We start from the raw sequence: 20778 nt of genomic DNA, 5'->3' as shown, positions 1-20778 counted from the left end.
GCTACATATATACTATGGAATACTACTCAGTCATAAAGTCATAAGAAGAGATGAAATACTGCCATTTGTGACAACATGAATGGACCTTGAGAATATCATGCTGAGCAAAATAAGTCAGTCAGAAAAAGCTAAGAACCATATGATTCCACTCATATGTGGGATGTTAAAACCGAACCTCATATACACAGACACCGGTATGGTGGCTACCAGAGGGAAGGGGAATGGGGGTCAGTAAAGGGTAAAGGGGGCAAAATATATGGTGATAGAAGATGATTTGACTTTGGCTGGTGGGTACACAATGCAATATACAGAACATATATCAAAGGAATGTACACTTGAAACCTATAAAATCTTATTAACCAATGTCACCCCAACAAATTTAATAAAAAAGATATTTTAATGCAAAGATTAAAGCCATGGTATGGACAATAAAATGGAACTTCAGGGTCAGAGTTAATTAAAAAAAATCATAGATATTAAAAAACCTTACTCTTTGAAATCATATCAGTGAGAATAGAATGCTCTGAGCTATTCAGAGAAGCCACAACCACACCATCCAGTTCAGGTGCAATTTCTCACATCAGGGATCTTCCAGCAAAGAGGAGATACCACATTATACATTCATCTTAACTCTGTGGTTTCCAAGGACAGGAGCCCTTCCTATGTTGAGGACTGTTAAGCTTTTACTTATTGCCTTGCTTTTCTTTGAACCTATTAAAACATTGCCTCATTTAAATTTTACCTAAACTCCCCCCTTCCCCAAAAACCTGTAATAAGACTGTGCCTTTCTTTTTTTTTGAGGCTGAACTTTGTTTCTCCTGTGAAGGAATAAGAGTTAAGCTCAGCTTTCGTTTTCAGATTTGAGAGATTTGATTGTATTTTAACATGTAAATGAGTATATATAGCAATGGAACCTTTTCAATTTTGTAGAAAGCTGTGTGATTATCCTCTAAGAAAGTGGTGCCTTATCCTTTTAAGGTGAGCAACAAGACCTTTGGTAAATCAGATTTCTTGGTTTCCTTTTTATTGCTATTGAATAAAAGATCAGATTTATTTTGCACCTTTGCCATATATTTGCTTCCAATCTTTTAAAAATTATGTTTTATCTAATGAATGCTTGTTCATTTAACAGCAATATCATCTAGTCTGAAAGGTTTAGTCTCATCTCTATGAGGCAGTAATGTTTCTAGGTGTTGAATGCCTTCTAAGACCAGTTGGTCTTGATATCTTCCTAGAGCTGACTTAAAAAATCATTCTTTTAGGATTTTCCTCTCTGATATGCTCACTCTCTGATTTTATCATTCATATCAGATAAACTCATGCATATATTAAAGTAACAAAAATAGAAAATTGTTTTAATGGTTTAGATGGATTTTTTTCTAAGCAGCAGTTTGAGATTGGGCCTCTACTTATGTCATTTGTAACTTCAGCCATCTGTTGATCTTACGTATGATGCATTCTAGGAATTCAGTCAAATAGCAAAAGATCTTGGTGCTTTCCATATCATTCAGGATTTCAGTAGTTATACAGGAATCGCAGTGGTCATGCCATGGAAATAAAGAAAATTAAGCAAAAATATGAAGACCTTTAAAATACACAGTGGCCAGATACAGAAAATACAGCATGGTGTGGTATTGTGTTTTGTTTTTTTTCATAAGAGAGTTATATAGAGTGCTTTTTCTGTTGGAAGAGCTTCCCTAACTACTGTTTAGCCACACTTGCATAGGTATGTTCAATTTCTTTGTCTTCAGGACATGTGTGGGCAAATTCTTCACGGGCATAGGCATTGTGGAGATAGCGCCAGACTCCCGAGAATTCTGCTGGAATGTCAAAGTCACGGTATTTCTTGGCAGCAATCTAGGGTTTTGGAAAAAGCAGTTGGCAGTTAAAGGCATCAGTAACATGCCCAGTGTGTAGAAACATATTTCAAAAGTCAAGATCATTGTGGACATGCTATCTGCACAAAAAGTACTACTAAAGAAAATAAAAGAATCTTGAAATTACTACTTTAATGTTTAGCGTACAAATGTAGACAAAGCTATATGCCTACAATCATATTTATATTAGGTTGTATTTAATGTTTAGAAGAAGGGAGCAAAGAAAAAGAGCACATATCTCCCCATTAAACTAAGAGGTTGTTTAGGGTCACAACTATGTCATTACTTTATGAATTCTATGTATCTGGCATAGGACATGAGATAGAATAAGTTCTGTTCAATAAAAATTTGATGGTGAGTAAATTATCATAATAATATCAATAGCCCACATTATTTATCACTTATGATCCAGACACCATTCTAAGCATTTAACATGTCCAATTTATTTAATTTACTCAACAATTCTGTGAAATGGGTAATATTATTCTTTTAAAAAATATTTTAAAATTTATTTCAGAGAGGAAGAGAGAAGGAGAAAGAGATAGAAACATCAATGATGAGAGAGAATCATTGATCGGCTGCCTCCTGCACGCCCCACACTGAGGATCAGCCTGCAACCTCGGGCATGTGCCCTTGACTGGAATCGAACTCGGGACCCTTCAGTCCGAACACCGATGCTCTATCCACTGAGTCAAATCGGCTAGGGCTGGGTAATATTATTGTTGTCTTATAGCCAAGACAGTGGAAAACCCCTGATATAGGGAGAAATAATAATTTTTTATGCTTTACAGGGGAGATCATGGATTTTTCCTTTGAGGAGAGAAAAGATGTACACACTATGCATAATGATGATGCTAAAGCCATCATATAACAACCTCACACAGAATGGTCATGTGATTCGTGCTGGCAACTCCCAAACCCAGCTCAAACCATTTGGGCTACCTTATGAATACTTACTTTAATAACGTTCAGCTTGGGTAACAAGCTGCAGTCAGCCAGTGTCAGATCATCCCCATCCAAGAACAATCTTCTGGAAACTGAGAGTTCCTCAGTACTGTCTGGATCAATTTCATCCAGAAGTGGGGTGTTTAAGTAGTCATCCAGACGCTTAAATTCTCTGAGCAAAGCTCTTTCAAAATCTGAGGCAATGAAGTCATAGAGTTACTTATAAATGTATTGTCTTCATGACTAAATACATTCTCAATATGCTTTTCACACATTTAAACATCTCTAGCTATACAGGCTCCGTACACTGGCTCTTAAAAATCTAAATAGTTAACTAGAATGCTCAACTAGCCACTGATAAGACCGAGTACGATGTTTAATCAAATGATGAGTGGAAATACTTCTGGATTTTTCTTGAAGAGATGCATTGGGAGGAGAGGCAAAGAGGGAAAAAGCAAGTGATATGTTATCCTTCAGCCCAGAAGAGTAAGAAAGTGGAATCAGAGACTAATAGCTCTCATGACTCAGAGGATAGTAAACTTCAAGAATGTTTGTGAGCCCTAGCCTATGTGGCTCAGTGGACAGAGTGTTGGCCTGCAGACTGAAGGGCCCCGGGATCAGTTCCGGTCAAGGGCACGTACCTCAGTTGCAGGCTCGATCCCTGGTGGTCAAGGCACGTGCAGGAGGCAACCAATTGATGTGTGTTTCTCACATCGATGTCTCTCTCTCTCTGTCTTTCCCTTCCACTCTCTCTAAAAAAATCAATGGGGAAAAATATCCTTGGGTGAGGATTAACAAAAAAAAACACAGAGAATGTTATGTGCTATGGTTTAAGAAACCTTAGTAAAAGTACGCAGGACTGGGAAAGTTTGGAAGGGGGCATCTAACAAATCCAGTCCTGCAGTTAGTTTACACCTGGCATGCCAATGCTCTAGATGAGCTACATTGGTAATTTCTATATTGAATCTTGGGCTCTAAATCTAATAAAACTTCATGCAAAGGAATTTCAGAAAAGAGAGCAGAGACTGAGGGGAAGGGTATTCTCCAACATATACTATATATTTTAAAAAATCCTATTTTAGCTGAGTGAGAATGAGCAAGTGAGTGAGAAAAACAGAGATTTAAAGAAAGTTATCTTACTCTTATTTGCCTCCTTTTGTGTATTCTTAATATATGCAGAAAACTTGGCAAAGAGGTTACTGCCCACATCAAAGGACTCCTTGTTCTTGGGACTCAAGCAAGGGTACCTTAAAAAGAAACATCACTGCAGTAACATTCACACATAAGGAGACAGAGACCAGGTGTCCTAGCTTGCATTCTACTGAGAATGAAGGTTTTGGAAATTGTGTTGGAAACTGAAGGTCCTGAGAATTCTCTCATTGGAAATACATATTTTCCCAATCTCAGAATAATTTAGTTTATAAAGTTCACTTGGAAACCAGTTGTCTGAAAGTCAAAGTTCATTTACCTATAGAAACAATGTTTCAAATGGTAATTAGGTTCCCACACTTGCTCCTGTAAGTCTCTTTGGCATTAGATATGGTGGTAATACATTTTCAAAGATACGTTAAGTAGTAGGAAAAAATATAGCTTCAAATATTGTAACTTATAAAACAAATGAAGGAATAAAGGAGATGGAGATGATGGAAAACAGTAGGCAAGATGTCCTCTTCTAAGTAATACAAAGATCATTTAGGATAATAAAAAAATTAAGTGATAATTTCATTACATTTACAAATTAAATAAGGAAAAACATATGATCACAAATAGATGCAGAGAAAGTATTCAATGAAAATCAATTCCTAATAATAAAACACCTCCTAGCAACTAGAAGTGGCCAGGCCAAATATTCATCTTCTTGATTCCTCCCTTAATCTCCATCTCCACCGGATCCATTAGCAACTCCAGCCAGTTTACTTTTCCAAATGTACCCAGAATCTGTCCACTTCTCACCACCTCCACTGCCCACTTCTTGGTCCAAAGCCTATATTACTGCAACCGCCTGGTAACTATTTTCTCTATTCCTATGCTTGTCTCCCACACAACAGACTATTCTCTAACTGCTGTGAGAGCAGTCATGTTAAAATATGTCATGTGTGTCTCCCCTACGCAATACCCTGCAATGTGCCCATCTCACTCAGACTCAGAGCTCAAGTCTTCACAGAGGTCTACAGGGACTGGTGGGATCTTGTGCCACTTTACCCCTCTGTTCTCATCTCTTCTTTTCTTCCTTACATACACTGAGTGGCCAGATTATTATAACTGGCCAGATTATTATGACCACCCCATCAGTACAGTGAAGTGAATTAGTTATTCAAATAATAATAAATAATAATAATAATAATAATAATAATAATAATAATAATAAAACCTTGAGAGTATTTGCTTAGGAAGTTTTCAATATTCAGTATTTTTGGAAGTGTCAATGAAGTACTGATGGGGTGGTCATCATAATCTGGCCACTCAGTGTATTTCACTCAATACTGGATCATTTGCTGTTTTTCAAATAGGCCTAAGAGGCTTCCAACCCAGGGCATTTTCACTTGGTTTGCACTTAAGTGGAGTGCCTTCCCTCATATATGCACATGATCTGCATCCTCTCTTCTTTCAGGTCTTTTTTTCTACTAGCTCTCTTGTGTGAGCCTTTCTCTGGCCACCCTAGCTAAGACTGCAACCTCTCCACTGTCCCTAACACTCACTGTTTCCCTCCCTTGCCTCATTTTTTCTTAGTATTTATCATCATCTAACGCAGTTTATATTTGTTTTTTATCTTGATTATTTACTGTCTTCTCCAACTAGAATGTAAGGTCTACCAGGCCAGAGAGTTTTTGCCCGTTTTATTCACAAATGTGTCCCAAGTGCCTTGAATAGTACCCACTCCTTAATAAGTATTCAGTAAATATTTGTTGAATGATTACATGAATTCATTAATGTTGTTAACTTGATAAAAGGAATGCATCAAAACCTTTCAGCAAGCTTCATATAAAATGGTAAAATGTTTTGGGGAAGTGCAAATCAAAGCCGTAATGAGATTATTACCTCACGCCTGTTAGAATGGCTATTATCAACAAGACAAGAAATAACAAGCTTTGGAGAGGATAGGAGGAAAGGGAACCCTCACACACTGCTGGTGGAAGAGGATGTGGAGGAAAGGGAACCCTCGTGCACTGCTGGTGGGAATGCAGACTGGTGCAGCCACTATGGGAAACAGTATGGAGGTTCCTCAAAAAATTAAAAATATAACTTACATATGACACAGCAATCCCTCTTCTGGGTATTTACCCCCCCCCCAGATTTGAAGACACTTATTTGTAAAGATATATGTACTCCTATGTTCATTGCAGCATTATTCCCAATAGCCAAAACATGAAAACAACCTAAGTGTCCTTTTATAGATAATTGATGAAAAGGCTATGTTACATACTGGGTAGGGAAAAGTAGGTTTACAGTTGTTTGTATGAAAATAATAAATAATTAATAAATAATGACACAAGAATAAACTCTGTGATTCACATATAACTGTAAACCTACTTTTGCCCCACCCTGTATATACAGTGGAATAATACTCAGCCATAAAAGATGAAATACTGCCATGTGCAACATTGGTGGACTTTGAGGGTATTACGCTAAGTGAAACGTCAGAAGGAAAAGGACAAACTCATATGATTTCACTCATGGGATATATAACAAAAAAGAAAAAGAAATGAACAAACAAAAGACAACAAAAACAAACTCATAAATATGGACAACAGATTGGAGATTACCAGAGGGGAAAGAGTGTGGGTAGGGCAAAATGGATAAGGGGGTCAAATATATGGTGGTGGATGGAAACTAGACTTGGGTGGTGAGTACACTATAGTGTATACAGATATTGAATTACAATGTTGTACACCTGAAACTTGTATAATGTTATTAGCCAGTATTACCTCAAAAATAACAAATATTTTTAAAAAGGTGATATATTCATGTTGTTGCACATAGCAAGATATTTTTTATTGCTGCATAATATTTCATCGTATACATATCACATCTTCTTTATCCATTTATCTATCTTTGGACATCTAGATTGGTTCTATATTTTGACAATTGTAAATAATGCTGCAATGAACATAGGGGTGCATACAAGGTGGGGCAAACATAGGTGTACAGTTGTTCATAAGGAAAATAATGCAATCATTAATAAATAACAATATAAGAATAAACTGTTTCATGTATTCACAACTGTAAACCTACTTTTACCACATGTTGTATATCTTTATGAATTAGTGTTTTACCATTTGTGACAACATGAGTGGATCTAGACAGTATTGTGTTAAGTGAAATAAGTCAGGTAGAGAAAAACAAGTCCTGTATGGCTTCACTTATATATGAAATATAAAAATAAAAAACAAACAAACAAAACAAAAACATATCTGTAGAAACAGACAAAAGGGTTACTAGAAAGGATGCGATGGAGGTATGGATGAAAAAAAGGAAGGGGAATATAGTCAATAATATTGCGATATGTTTACAGTGAGAGATGATTACTAGAATTAGCAATGTGATCACACTGTAAGGTATAAAAATGTTGAATGACTATATTACATATCTTAAACTGATATATAAATATAAGGTTCTATACCAACTAAACTTAAATTTAAAAAAGAAAAAAGGTGAAACGTTAGAACTAATTTTTTAAAACCAGCCAAGAACGAGGATAATCATTATCACTACTGCTCTTTCAACATTGTGCTGAATGTACTAACCACTAAGACAAGAAAAAAATCACTCTACATGGTGACTCTAAAACCTTTCATATTAAATTTAAGAACAAACAGAAACACCTAAAATTACTATTACAGCTGATATTGTGTTTTGATCCTCCCCCGAGGATATGTTTATTTTTATTGTGTGTGTGTGTGTGTGTGTGTGTGTGTGTGTGTGTGTGTGTGAGAGAGAGAGAGAGAGAGAGAGAGAGAGAGAGAGAGAGAGAGAGAGAAACATCGATTGGTTGCCTCCCTTACTGCCCTGACAGGGATCGAACCCACAACCTAGGTATGTGCCCTGACCGGAATTGAACCTGCAACCTTTTTGGTGTTCGATGCCCCAACCAACAGAGCCACCCAAGCAGGGCAATAGCTGATATTGTTTTTGACATTCTAGCAAGTGGTGGAAGACACTATTTTAAAGCAATCACTATAAAAACTAGAAGAGAAGCAACAACATAATTGCATGCCTAGAAAAATCTAAGAAAGTATAGGAAAAAAATCACTAGCATTAATGAGCTATTTTGTTAAGGTGGCTAAATACAAATCAAACATTTAAAAAATTTATCTTTATTGTTGAAAGTGCTATTTATGCCCCCTTCCCCCCTTCCCCCCGCCTCCCCTGCACTATTGTCTGTGTTCATGGGTTATATACCATTTGAATTTTGCTGCAGGGAATCTATTACATAGGAATAAAAACACTAGCACATAAGGACATATACACAACGATGTTATTTATACCACTGTTTGTAGTGGTAAAAAAAAAACTGGAAGGAAAGGGAATGTCCATCAGTAAAGGAATAATTTAGCAACTTGTAGCACATCTGTGACATGGACTATTATGCAGACATTAAAATGAATGAAATCTAAACCAGTAGGGTTGAAGGATGTTACAATATTCTTTGAAGTGAGATAAGCAAGATGCAATATTTAGGAATTATGCTTATCATTATTATTATGCTTATGCAAGTCTAGAAAAAGGTATGGGAAGATACACAATTGTTCTTTTGTTGTTGTTTTTTTCCACTAGTTACCTTTGGGAGCAAGAAAAAATTAGGGAGCAGAGAATTTAGGGAAGAAGAAGTAGAGGAAGATGGCAGAGGAGTAAAGAACAAAATAAGACTCAATAGGTACAGGACAAACTTGGAGCAGGTGCTTAAATCTAAGAAGCCATCAATAATTGATGAAAGAGACCTAATATAGTCACACAGAGGAGAATCTAGAATAGTGGTCTTACTTTCTTATGTAAGAAGAATAATGGACTGATAGAACCTTTTGTTTACCATATCTATCTATCTATCTATCTATCTATCTATCTATCTATCTATCTATCTATCTATCTATCTGAGACTTCATTTTTTAGAGCAGTTTTAAATTCACAGCCAGACTCCTTACCAGTGGAAACTGTGAGATAATAAATGAGTGTTGTTTTAAAACACTGAGTTTGCAGTAATTGGTTGTACAGCAATAAAAAAATAAATACAGCAGACTTCCTGTTTCCAGGCACTATCCTGTGTAGGCAGATATATATAACTTCCATTCAAGTGTAGACAGTGCAGTTCTGGCCTCTGGCTAACTGTGAGACCTGTTTCCTGACCTCCAGCCCTTGTGTTGGGCATGTTCTACCTCATGCCATCAGTGATGTGATAGCCTGGTCATGATCAGTTCTTATGGGCTACACAGTGTTATTACTCCATGCTCTTACTCTTCCCCAACCTTGGGTTATTTCTCTATTTCTAGACCAAAGAGAATTTGCTTTCTTATTTTAAGTATGCTATGTATTTAAAAATCATTTGAAATGTTCTATCTCTAGTGTTTGTGTATTTAAAGTTGAAGGGGGAAATTGAGGCATAATCTTTTTCAACCTGTAGAGCTAAGAGATCAGACTGAATAATGAAAGAAGATCATTCATTGAAGATCTTCCGAGGGCTCTCCAACAAAAAGGTCTGATTTTTATCAGTATAAATGCTCCCAAGCTTCATTATGGACTAGATAAGGAGGCTGAAATTAAATGTGGCCCAAATTTACCTGCCTTTCCCAGGTTTCCAAGTCTGTTCTTTGCCCTTTCCTAATATACTACCTGCATCCATCAAGTATTAATGGTTTTACATACATTAAATAAATAATTCTGCAGTAAAGTTTTCTAATCATGTGTGGAGTGATCAAGGGGGACTTTTGCAAAGTCTTATAGAAATATAACAAAAGAAAGGTCTGACATTAAACAAGAGTGAGCTGTCTAGAACTAAGAATGCTCAATCTGCAATAAATAGGCCAATAAAACAAATGGTCTCAAGAACAATAATACCCTGTAAAATGCTGTACCTTGGAGGAGCCAGTGTCTGCTCTAGAAACTCCTCAATCTTAATGAAGTCTGTTTTCAACTCCTTGTTATACAGCAGGAAGGGAGGATTGGCACCTGGAGCTAAGTCCTTCAGCTCTTCCGGCTTTCTGTGATTATTAAAAATAAGCAGAGTTAGGCCTGTAGATCAGGCACACAGCATACACACACTAACACTGTATGGCTACCTGCCGATTTCAATCCTTCGAATGAAACCTGTCCTGATTTCTCTTACCTGGTCATGTCAACAGTAGTCACATTGAATTTAACTCCTTTAAGCCAGAGGATCATGAAAAGGCGTTGGCAAAAAGGACAGTTTCCAATACTCTCCCCATCACTTCCAGCCTATTAAGATAAAGAAAGGCCTCATTCATTCATTTGCTCAACAAGTATGTATTGAGTGCCTACTGGGAAATGAGCTAGTTGCTAGAGACAAAGTTAAAAATACTTAATCTTATGGATTCTACCATTAGTGGGCAGAGAGAAACAATGAATCAAATAACCTCATTGTATGTAAAATTACAAGTGTGATGACATCATCATCATCATCATCATAAAGTATATATAGTACCAAGATTTTTATAACCATTTCCTACAACAGACATTTTAAATATTCCAAAATTTTTGCTACTCTACTTCAGCAACAAATATTTTTTGTCATATAACTTGTTGTACCTCTGAGATTATATCTTTAGAGTTAATCTTTAAAATGGGAGTGCTGAGTAAAAAGTATGTATATTTCCAATTTTGATAGATCTTGCCAAATTTCTTTCCTGAAAGGTATTCCATTGGCTATTTGATTTCCTTATTTTATGAAGTGTTCATGAAAATTTTACATTTTTCTATTAAGGTGATATTAAGGTGATGACTTTTTGCTTATCGATTTGGAAAAATTATTTGTATACTAAAGATAGTAACTGTTTTAGTACACATTACAGGTAATTTTACAAATGCATGTCTCATGTAAAATTTAAATTTTACATAAAATCCATCATTCTTTTCCTCTATGCAGTCTGGTTTTTCTGATATGCTTATACAGTATATATATATTCAAGATTACAAAATTTACTTTGTTATTTTTTAAATAAAGATGTTCTCTTGTATTTTTTTCTAGTACCTTTGCAGTTTAATATTTGCATTTGTTTAATCTATTTGGAACTTATTTTGGTATAAGAAGTGTAGAGGGACTCCAGCTTTATTATTTTTTACAAATAATTAATAGTTGTCTTAACACCAGTTGTTAAAACCACTTCATTGCCCAGTGGTGTGGAGCAGTGGTTGAGTGTCAACTTATGAACCAGGAGGTCATGGTTAAATTCTCAGTCAGGGCACATGCTTAATCCCTAGTGTGGGGCGTCCAGGAGGCAGCCGGTGTGTGTTCTATCTCATCGTTAATGTTTCTATCTCTCTCTCCCTTTCTCTCTGAAATCAATAAAAATATATTTATAAAAAAACCCACTTTGTAAGTTGTATAATTGTCTAACCATTATGCTGTACACCTGAAATATATAATAATAATAATAAACCCCATCCTTCTCCCACTGATTAAAAACAACACACTTTCAGCTTTAAAATTTTATATACACTTGAGTTTATCTGTGGACTCTATTTTTCATTCATTTATTCGTTCTCCCAATAAATATTTACTGAAGAAATAATTATGTTTTTAACATAGAATAGACATTATATATGCAAAAACAGATATTAAAATAAAAAATAGTTCCCCAAATTCACACTGTTTTAAACTGAAATAAAGCCTTTGAAAATTCTTTGAAGGAAGGACATGCATGTTATGAGAATGTGTAAGAGAGAAATATAGTTTATATGGGGTTTGTCAGGGAGGTGTTTTCTGAGGAAGTGGCATTTTATTTTTTAAACACTTTATAGAAGCTATATAGATAGTAAATAAGGGCATGAAAAGATGTTCAGCATCATTGGTCATTGGGAAAATGCAAACGAAACCCACAATGGATTGCCATTACACACACATTAGAATAGCTGAAATTAAAAAGACTGGCCATACCAAGTATTGTGCATATATACATATAAGTTTTTTTTATTTATCTCATCCAACCCTCCCTCCCACCTGCCCTCTGAGATCTGTCAGTCTGTTCCAAGCTTCCGCGTTGATGGTCTTATTTTTTTTTTTTTGGTCAGTTTATTTTGTTCATTAGATTCCACATGTAAGTGAGATCATGTGATATTTGTCTTTCTCTGACTGGGTTATTTCACTTTGCATAATAATTTCTAGGCCCCTCCATGCTGTTGCAAAAGATAAGAGATCCTTTTTCCATCTGCTTAGTATTCCATTGTGTAGATGTACCACAGCTTTTTTACCCACTAATCTACTGATGGGCACTTGGGCTGTTCCCAGATCTTAGCGATTGGTAAGTTGTGCTGCTATGAACATAGGGGTGCATATATTCTTTCTGGTTGGTGTTTCAGGATTCCTAGGATATATTCCCAGAAGTAGGATTTCTGGATCAAATGACAGTTTCTATTTTATGCAAATTATACCTCAATAAAATGTATTAAAATAGAGATGTTCAAAAAGAGGAAAAAACCCTCAAATAAATAATTATGAAGGGTTTGCAGACATTGCAATGACAAAGGTAAGGGTATGGACATGGAAGGAGGTGCCTGAGAGATGGTGAAGAATGAGATCACTGGAGGGGAGGAAGTCAAGGATCTGAGAGACCATAGTATTGGAAGGGTTATCTGTGTAGATATTAAAGTCACCAAGAATTAGGAATAGTGTTGAAGAGAGTGACAATGATCCAGGAGCTAAAATCTTCGAGAAATAAGGGATAATGACCAGGGGTTTGGATGATTACTATAACAAGGAGGGGTAATGAGTGGTGTAGTCTGATTTTCTGAGAGTCAACCTAGGTATTTCTCTGGATGGAGGTGGCAGAATGGTCTGAAAACAGGAATGAGGAGCAAGGATACCTAAAGAACACCCATCCCATCTCCAGGCACAGTGGCAAGAGGAATGAGGAAGAAAAGGCAGCCACTTTCTTGAGAGGATTATAGCTGATGTAGTATCCTCATGGGAGAACCAGGTTTTAGACACCTCAATCTTGCCTGGCCAGCAAACTTGCCATAGCTCAGTGGTGAGTGTTGGCAAACCAGGAGGTCATGGTTCGATTCCTGGTCAGGTCACATGCCCAGGTTGCAAGCTCAATCCCCAGTGGGGGATGTGTAGGAGGCAGCTGACCAATGATTCTCATCAATGATGTTTTTATCTCTCTTCTTCTCTGAAATCAATAAAATTATATTCAAAAAATAAAATAAACAATGCCCCAAACTAAATTCTTTCCCTGTTCTTTACTCCATACACTGACCTACTTTTTCTTTAAGGCTCCTAATCCAGTGAAAGTCACTATCATTTGGTATGGACTGAATTGTGTCCGCCCTCCCGCCCCCATTCATATGTTGAAACTCTAACATTCAATGTGATCGTATTTGGAGGTGAGGTCTTCGGGAAGTAATTAGGTTTACATGAGGGCATGAGGATGGTTCTTTTTTTATTTTTTATTTTTATTTATTGCTTAAAGTATTACAAAGAGTATAACATATGTCTCCTCCCCCCCCCTTGACATTCCCCCGGCCTCCCCTATCCCCCAGTGTCTTATGTCCATTGGTTATGCTTATATGCATGCATACAAGTCCTTCGGTTGATCTCTTACCCCGCCCCCCACCTCCCAACCCTCCACAGCCTTCCTGCTGTAGTTTGACAGTCTGTTCGATGCTGCTCTGCCTCTGTATCCATTGAGGATGGTTCTTATGTTGGTATTATGCCTGAATAAGAAGAGATCAAAACACACACTCTCTCTCTCTTTCTCTCTCCCCTCCAATTCAAGAAGGCAGCCACCTATAAGCCAGGAAAAGAGTTCTCACCAGCCCTAACCGGTTTAGCTCAGTGGATGGAGCGTTGGCCTGCGGACTGAAGGGTCCCAGGTTCGGTTCCGGTCAAGGGCATGTACCTTGGTTGCGGGGACATCCCCAGTGGAGGGTGTGCAGGAAGCAGCTGATCGATGTTTCTAACTCTCTATCCCTCTCCCTTCCTCTCTGTAAAAAAAAAAAAAAAAAAAAAAAAAATATATATATATATATATATATATATATATATATATATATATATATATATATATAAAATAAACAAAAAAAGAGTTCTCACCAGAAACCAACCATGCTGGCATCTGGATCTGGGACATACAGCCTCTATAACTGTGAGAAATAAATGTCTGCTGTTGTAGCCACCCAGTTTATGGTATTTTGTTATGGCGGCCTGAGCAGACAAGACATTCTCCACCCAGGAGACCAAACTAGAAACTCGGTAATAATCCTTTTGTTTCACTCTGAATATTTACTAATTCTTGTCAGTTTTTACCTATAAATATTTCCAAATAAGTGCAGTTCTCACATTTTCCATGGCTATTATGTCATTCATTCATTCATTCAATGTTTATTTGATGCTTACTATGTCCAACGCTAGCTTTCCAAGCCCAACCCATCAGCCTCTCTTCATCTCTTGAATCTATATTTCCTCTTTTGCCTCAGTCTGTAGAAGGAAATAAAAGCGACTTCATCTTACAGCAGCTCTGATCTGTCATTTCTACTAGTACTATTAAGGCCTGAGAAGCCATGAGTACAATTCTAGTTTTTAGGTAAATTTTCCTTTCCCTGGCAGTGGGTGCGACACAGAAAATCATGTTTATTGTTGCTCTTTGTGATGTCACGAAGAGGTATGGGAAATAGCCACCAACCTTGGCAGCTGATTTCTTTTGTAACAGAAGTCAGACTGAGGATGCAGTCACAACTAGTGTTAGTGAGTGGAAACATGATTAGGGGTGGGAAGCAGGAAGAAAAATGGCCTCTGATAATAGATACAGCAGGAAGGGTGGACCGCCTTTGGCAAAAGGAAAGGCAAAAACAGTGAAGTGGGAGGGGGGGGAATGCAGCAAAGTTTTACAGGAAAACTGTAGTTTTTTTTTTCTTGTTTATAATATGCTGATTTAAAGTGCCAACACATAAAATTTTAGGATGTAAATTTCCTAGCCTGATTGATGAATTATTTACCTCTTAAGTGTCGTTAGCTGGCAAAGCCAGGACATGGTCATTTACTGAAACAACTTATTTCTCTTTGTCTTTGTGATCTAAGTTTCTAAACATAAAAAAATAATAATAGCCACAATACCTGACATTTATTAAGTGTTAACTATGTTAACAACTCCTCTGTTTTACATATCTGTTTTATTTAATCCTCACATTGAAGATGATCCTGTGTGGTAGGTTCTGTTGTTACTCATGTTTTACAGATGAGGAAATTGAAACTCAGAGAAGCTGACTTGCTTAAGTACCCTCATTTAGACAAGAGTTGATGACATATGTATTCTTTTTTATAAAAATATGTTTTTATTGATTTTAGAGCGAGGGAGATAGGGATAGAAACATCAATGATGAGAGAGAATTATTTATCAGCTGCCTCCTGCACTCCCCACACTGGGGATTGAGCCCGCAATCTGGGCATGTACCCTGACCTTCTGATTCATAGGTCAACACTCAACTACTGAGCCATACCAGCTGGGTGACATATGTACTCTTTTCATGTAGCAAATCCAGGACTATCTACTCCAGAACTTATATTCTTTAATGCAGCTTTCTCTCATCTAATAGTTTTGTTGGATTTAAAAAAATTAATTGGTTGTTATGTTAGTTCTAAGAGAGTTTGAAAATGGTCTGAACATTCAGAGTAGAGTATCATCTCTTTCTTCTTTCCCACATAGACAACATGTTTTAGACAAACATTACATATAGAATTTTGGCCAAATGTTAGATGCTATCATGTTATGTACAGACCTACTAAAAGTTAATTTTAGACTGTTTGGTAGAAAACACAAAAACTTCATTTAACAATGAACAACAAACCAGTAAGATAAATGCTGCAGTTAGATAAAATAAAATGTGTTAGAAAATCTTTTGTTTTTAGTATCTGGATATAAATCTTGCCCAAATCATACAGAACTGCAAGGCAATGTTTCATTGACTATATTAACACATAGGTGATGTGATATAAATTCTTAATTATGATAGGGAAGTGCTTAATCTCTTACAGGAATCTCATCAGGGCCTGGGGAAGAAGTTGTGGTAGGGTTTTTAAGCTACAACCAAAGGTATCTGGGGAAATCACAGACTCATTTAATCTTTAGAACGATACCTCATTATCTATAAATGAGATACCACTAGTGAAGAGCAGTGCTTTTAAAAGTTACTCATCAATATTTTTCATCCCTCTCAATTTCTGTGTCCCCTTCCACCATCTTCTATTAAACTTCTAGATATCTGAGGATCACATCTTAAAGCAAAGCAAAACAAAAACCTGGACCAGATGATACTCAAGATTCTACCAGGAAACCTTTCATCTGTATCAGTGTCATTAGATAAGCATATACCTAAAGGATTCCATCTGATGAAATTCTGGAAAATTTTTGAAAAACTTGCCAAATTGAAAACAATCAAATAAAATTAGACATAGCTATTTTATTTTTAAAATTAAATTTAAATTTACCCATCACCTTTTATCCCCTTTATGCCCTCTACCACCTCCCCTCAACCTCCTTCATCCCGTAATCACCACACTGTTGTCCACAGACATAGCTATGCTAAGGAATTGGAACCCTGTCATTCACTGGCCATGTGACTTTGCATAAAGTTAGTTTCTCTTTGCTTTAATTTCTGTATCCATAAAATATGGTTACTAATAAACCACTTAGCACAGTGCCTGCCATATAGTAAATAAGTGCTTAGTTATTTTAACCTGAAAGTTATTATTTAACTCAACATTTGTTCATCCAAAATATGCTTTCCTAACTTCTCCTGTCCAGATTACCACCCAAATATGGGCAAACTATGAAGATAAACACACAGATCAATGGCAACCACTGGTTATGGTGTGATTAGATTGAATACACTGTTTAGATAAAAGAAGCACTTTTGTTATCCTATGAAAAGACATTACCTCTGGTTTGGAATTGGTATATGTGAAAGGCCAGTTAGAAAATTAAGGCTTATTTATAACATTTCTGAGCAGTCACATGTTTTGCTAGAATCCAGAGATAGGACAAGTAGTTCTTATGCTCCATGGTCCAGCGATCATTTGTTTGGATTGCTTTGCAATGCAAGAATTCAAGGGTTTCTCTGCCACAATTTTGAAAAGGAAGGTTGATTATGTCTTTGGTGTATATATACAACCAGTTGTTAAAAATTTTTAAATGATTGGAAAAATATTACTTTGGCTAACTGAAGTTTAAGGTAACATTTGGTAAGCATACGTTATTTTATGTCTTTGTATGCCATCAAGGGGCTATATACTTTTAGAGGTAAGTTACTTATACTTTATTACCTGAGCTTACTTATCTAGAAATGGTGACACTATTACTACAATGATGAATACTGTTACCACTATTATTACTGATCTACTATCACTATAATACTATAGCTCCTAAGTTTTTGGTAGCACTAAATGAGACAATATATGTAAGTTGTTAAAAAGCATCAAGCATGATATAAGAGTTTGCTACCATTAGCATCCCGAATACCTCCAATAGTCAATGAAAGTATAGAGAACAAATAGTTAATATAAGCAAGGATTTAGGAAATTATGTAATTTCTACTTGGAATAACCCACGCACAATTATTTCTCTTTTTCTCTTGATGAGTTAATTTAGAAACACATGTTCCTTTCTCCTGCTTTAGGGGTTTTCCAAAGGGCTTTTCTGAAAAGTTAAGGCCAAAAAAAAAAAAAAAAAAAAAGCACCACCAAAGCAGACCATAAAGGTAACATAGCATTCTGAAATGCCTCCTTCTCACATAACAGGCACACAGACCCTTGGCTTTGTTCTCCTATAGTGTCCATGTGAGCCTGCTGTGATGTTTGTCCATTGTGGGAGCATTTTAGAAAGCTCGGTCTGGGCCATGTGTGGGAATGGGGCTCTCCGGCTATTCTTGCACCTCTTCTCCCCCCATTTAGGCCTTCTAAAACCTATCACATAAAACACAGTGTGAGAGCTGGAAAACTCTTACGGATCATTTTGTCAGCCTCCTGCATGGCATAGATGGAGAGAGTGGAGAGGGAGGAAGGGGTTTGGCCAAGGTTACATAGGAAACTACTAAGAATACAATTTAGTTGCTCTGACTACCAAGCAGTCTAGTGTTCCTTCCACTATGTCTCCGTGCCTTTTCCAGGTGAGATGTTTTCCCGTTGTTATCTAAGAACAACCACACACCCAGGCATCCTTCTGGGACTCAGAATAGAACTACATTTAGAAAATTCTTTCCTATCTCTAGCTCCAATGATGCCCTTTTAAGATGAAGCTGAGGCCCACGGTCAAGAAAGAAAATATTCTGTTGTTATAGCTAGAAAACTTACCTTCACGAAAAGCTCAATCTCAGGATCTGCTTGAATGTTGGGCCTCAGGCCTGCCATCTTTCTGTTTTCACTGCTAGTTGGCAGCCCCTGACTCCTGCACAGCCCACAGCACTTGTGAACTTCTTTCTTCCAGTTTCACCCAAAGGCTCAAATACAGTTGGTGCTTTAAGAGAAGAGTCCAGTTTTTAATGGAGTGAGTCAGAGCTGGGGCCAAATTTTCTTCTCAAGAGGTGGGAGGCCGAGAATTCTAGATGCTTGAGAGCACCTCTTGAATTTGTTTTCCTTCTTCCTCTTGACCTATCATTTGAATCAAGGAGGAGCCAAAGGGGTGTGTTTAAACTGGCTAGCTAGCAAGATGAGGGTGTTCCCACCGATGTTTCAACGCCATGAGTCAGCAGAGGAGAAACAAACACACACAAACACACACATGCAGTTCTGGCTTCTATATATCAAGTACACCAGATGTTCTCTCGAGCCTCCCTTTGAGTCCTGGGCTCTATGCCCAGAATATGGCCTCTTATTACTGTTCCTGTAACCTGACAGCAACAGAATGCTCTTCCAGGAAAAGGACCAGAAGTGACTTGGGTTTTATCATTGAAAAGGATGTTTATCTAACAATACTGACTAAAAGGGGGTTACAAAAGTGTATGTACTTCATCAAATGTCCCCCACCCCCGATTCTACTGCTTCCACTGTGAGATTTCCCTTCTGGGTTGCAAATTTCACTTCTCTCTTCTTACCCAGGGAATGTTTGCTGGGGAGGTTGAGTCTGGGGGACATCTTCTGAATGTCCCACCTCATTCTTTATCTGGGAAGTGTGGACTGGGACAGATCATTCCTTGCTTTGGCATCTGTGTTAGGAACCACAAGCAGTTGTGTATCTCTGCTTGGCAACCCTGGGAACAGCAGTAAAATATCCAAACATCACTCAGCAACTGCAGTGCTTCTAGCAGCTGTGTTTTCTGCGTGCCAGGAAGGGGGGGGGGCGGAGGTGGTGCTGGATTAATGCACCTTTCTGGTAGGAAGAGTCTCCGATTAGAGCCAAAGTGAACATAGATCCACCAGGTGGACACCTTCGTGACCCTCTTTCTACAACACGAAATATTTCCCCTGCTCATATAGGCGGTACATGCACCTGCCGTGGACCTCATGTAAGAATTTACAGAAGAAGGGGCTCTTGACAAAACCCATCTGTGCACACCGGCAGGTTCCATGTCAGGAGTGGCTGAGATGAGGTGGGTGTCCTTCAGGGCACGGGACCTGATGGTTTCCCAAACGGCTGATAAATGAGAGGGAAGTGGTGGTAGACGTCTGCTGAGTCATCCTTGAGGGTGAGTCTAGGACTGGCTGTTTGGCAGGACCAGGGGGATGCTTCGGTCATATTTTTACTCTGTTCATTCATTCTTTTATTCCAAAGTCAATCAATAAATGCTTACTTTGTGCCAGGATGCTGATGCACTCGCTGCGATTGGCAGCACAGGGGACAGTAAGTTCGGGAGGACAACAGGAATTCAACTTGAAGCATGCGGAGTGGGAGGCATCCTCACTCTTCCCCATTCCCTGAATCCAATCAGTGCAAAATCTTGTCACTGCTGCCTCCTGGGTATTTTTAAACCCCACCCACTTCTGTTTGCCTGCCACTGCTACTCCAGATTTCAAGCCAGGATCATTCTTTTTTGGTGATTTAAAAAAAAATTTATTTTAGAAGATCCAAATCATTGCTAGGCCCTCAGTCCTCATGGGAAAAGCACCACTCCCACCATCACCACAGCAGCAGCAACACCAACAACATACAACAGCCCAAGGAGCTCTGTATGATGCCTAATAAACTGTCAAAGTGATGAACTATTTTTTCTTTATTTTATTTTGTTTTTCCCATCACCATTTATCCCCCCATATACCTCTTCCACTTCCAGACCCCTCCCCTGACAGTCACCATACCATAAATTCTTTCTCTTCTTTTGCTCAATCCCTCTAACCCCCCAACACTCCCTCCTGCTAGAGCTGTCTGCCTGCTCTCTATGAGTCAGTCTCTATTTTGTTTCTTAGTTCAGTTTGTTCATTAAATTCCACATATGAGTGAAATCATATGATACTTGTCTTTCTCTGACTGGCTTATTTCACTTAGCATAATATTTTCCAGATCCATCCAGGCTGTTGCAAAGGGGAAAATTTTCAACCTTTTTAAGGCCGAGTAGTATTCCATTGTGTAAATGTACCACAGCTGTTTTATTCATTCTTCTATTGATGGACGCTTGGCTGCTTCTGAATCTTTTTCCTCTGCTTTTCAGGGTATTTAAAAAAATCTCGTTTGGAGATACAATTTACACACCATAAAATTGACTCATTTTAAGTGCACACCTTTAAGGATTCTTAGTAAATTTGTTGAGTGGTGCAACCACGACCAGAGTCCAGTTTTAGACATTTCCATCACCTCAGTGA

General features: G+C 37.6%; 1 protein-coding gene across 1 annotated transcript; it reads right to left on the bottom strand.

Annotated features, from left to right (window-relative positions):
- Positions 1-378: 378 nt before the first annotated feature.
- Positions 379-18650, bottom strand: CLIC2 (chloride intracellular channel 2). Its single transcript, XM_059680469.1, has 6 exons — positions 18337-18650; positions 10141-10250; positions 9890-10015; positions 3963-4069; positions 2835-3016; positions 379-1857 (listed from the first exon to the last, which is right to left on the bottom strand). The coding sequence occupies exons 1-6, from the start codon at positions 18391-18393 to the stop codon at positions 1702-1704; spliced, it is 738 nt and encodes a 245-aa protein (XP_059536452.1). The 5' UTR covers positions 18394-18650; the 3' UTR covers positions 379-1701.
- Positions 18651-20778: the final 2128 nt, after the last annotated feature.

This window comes from Myotis daubentonii, chromosome X (genome assembly GCF_963259705.1).
Source record: "Myotis daubentonii chromosome X, mMyoDau2.1, whole genome shotgun sequence".
Classification (NCBI taxonomy): domain Eukaryota; kingdom Metazoa; phylum Chordata; class Mammalia; order Chiroptera; family Vespertilionidae; genus Myotis; species Myotis daubentonii.
The sequence above is the reverse complement of the archived record's forward strand: the minus strand, read 5'-3'. Positions and strand labels throughout refer to the sequence as shown.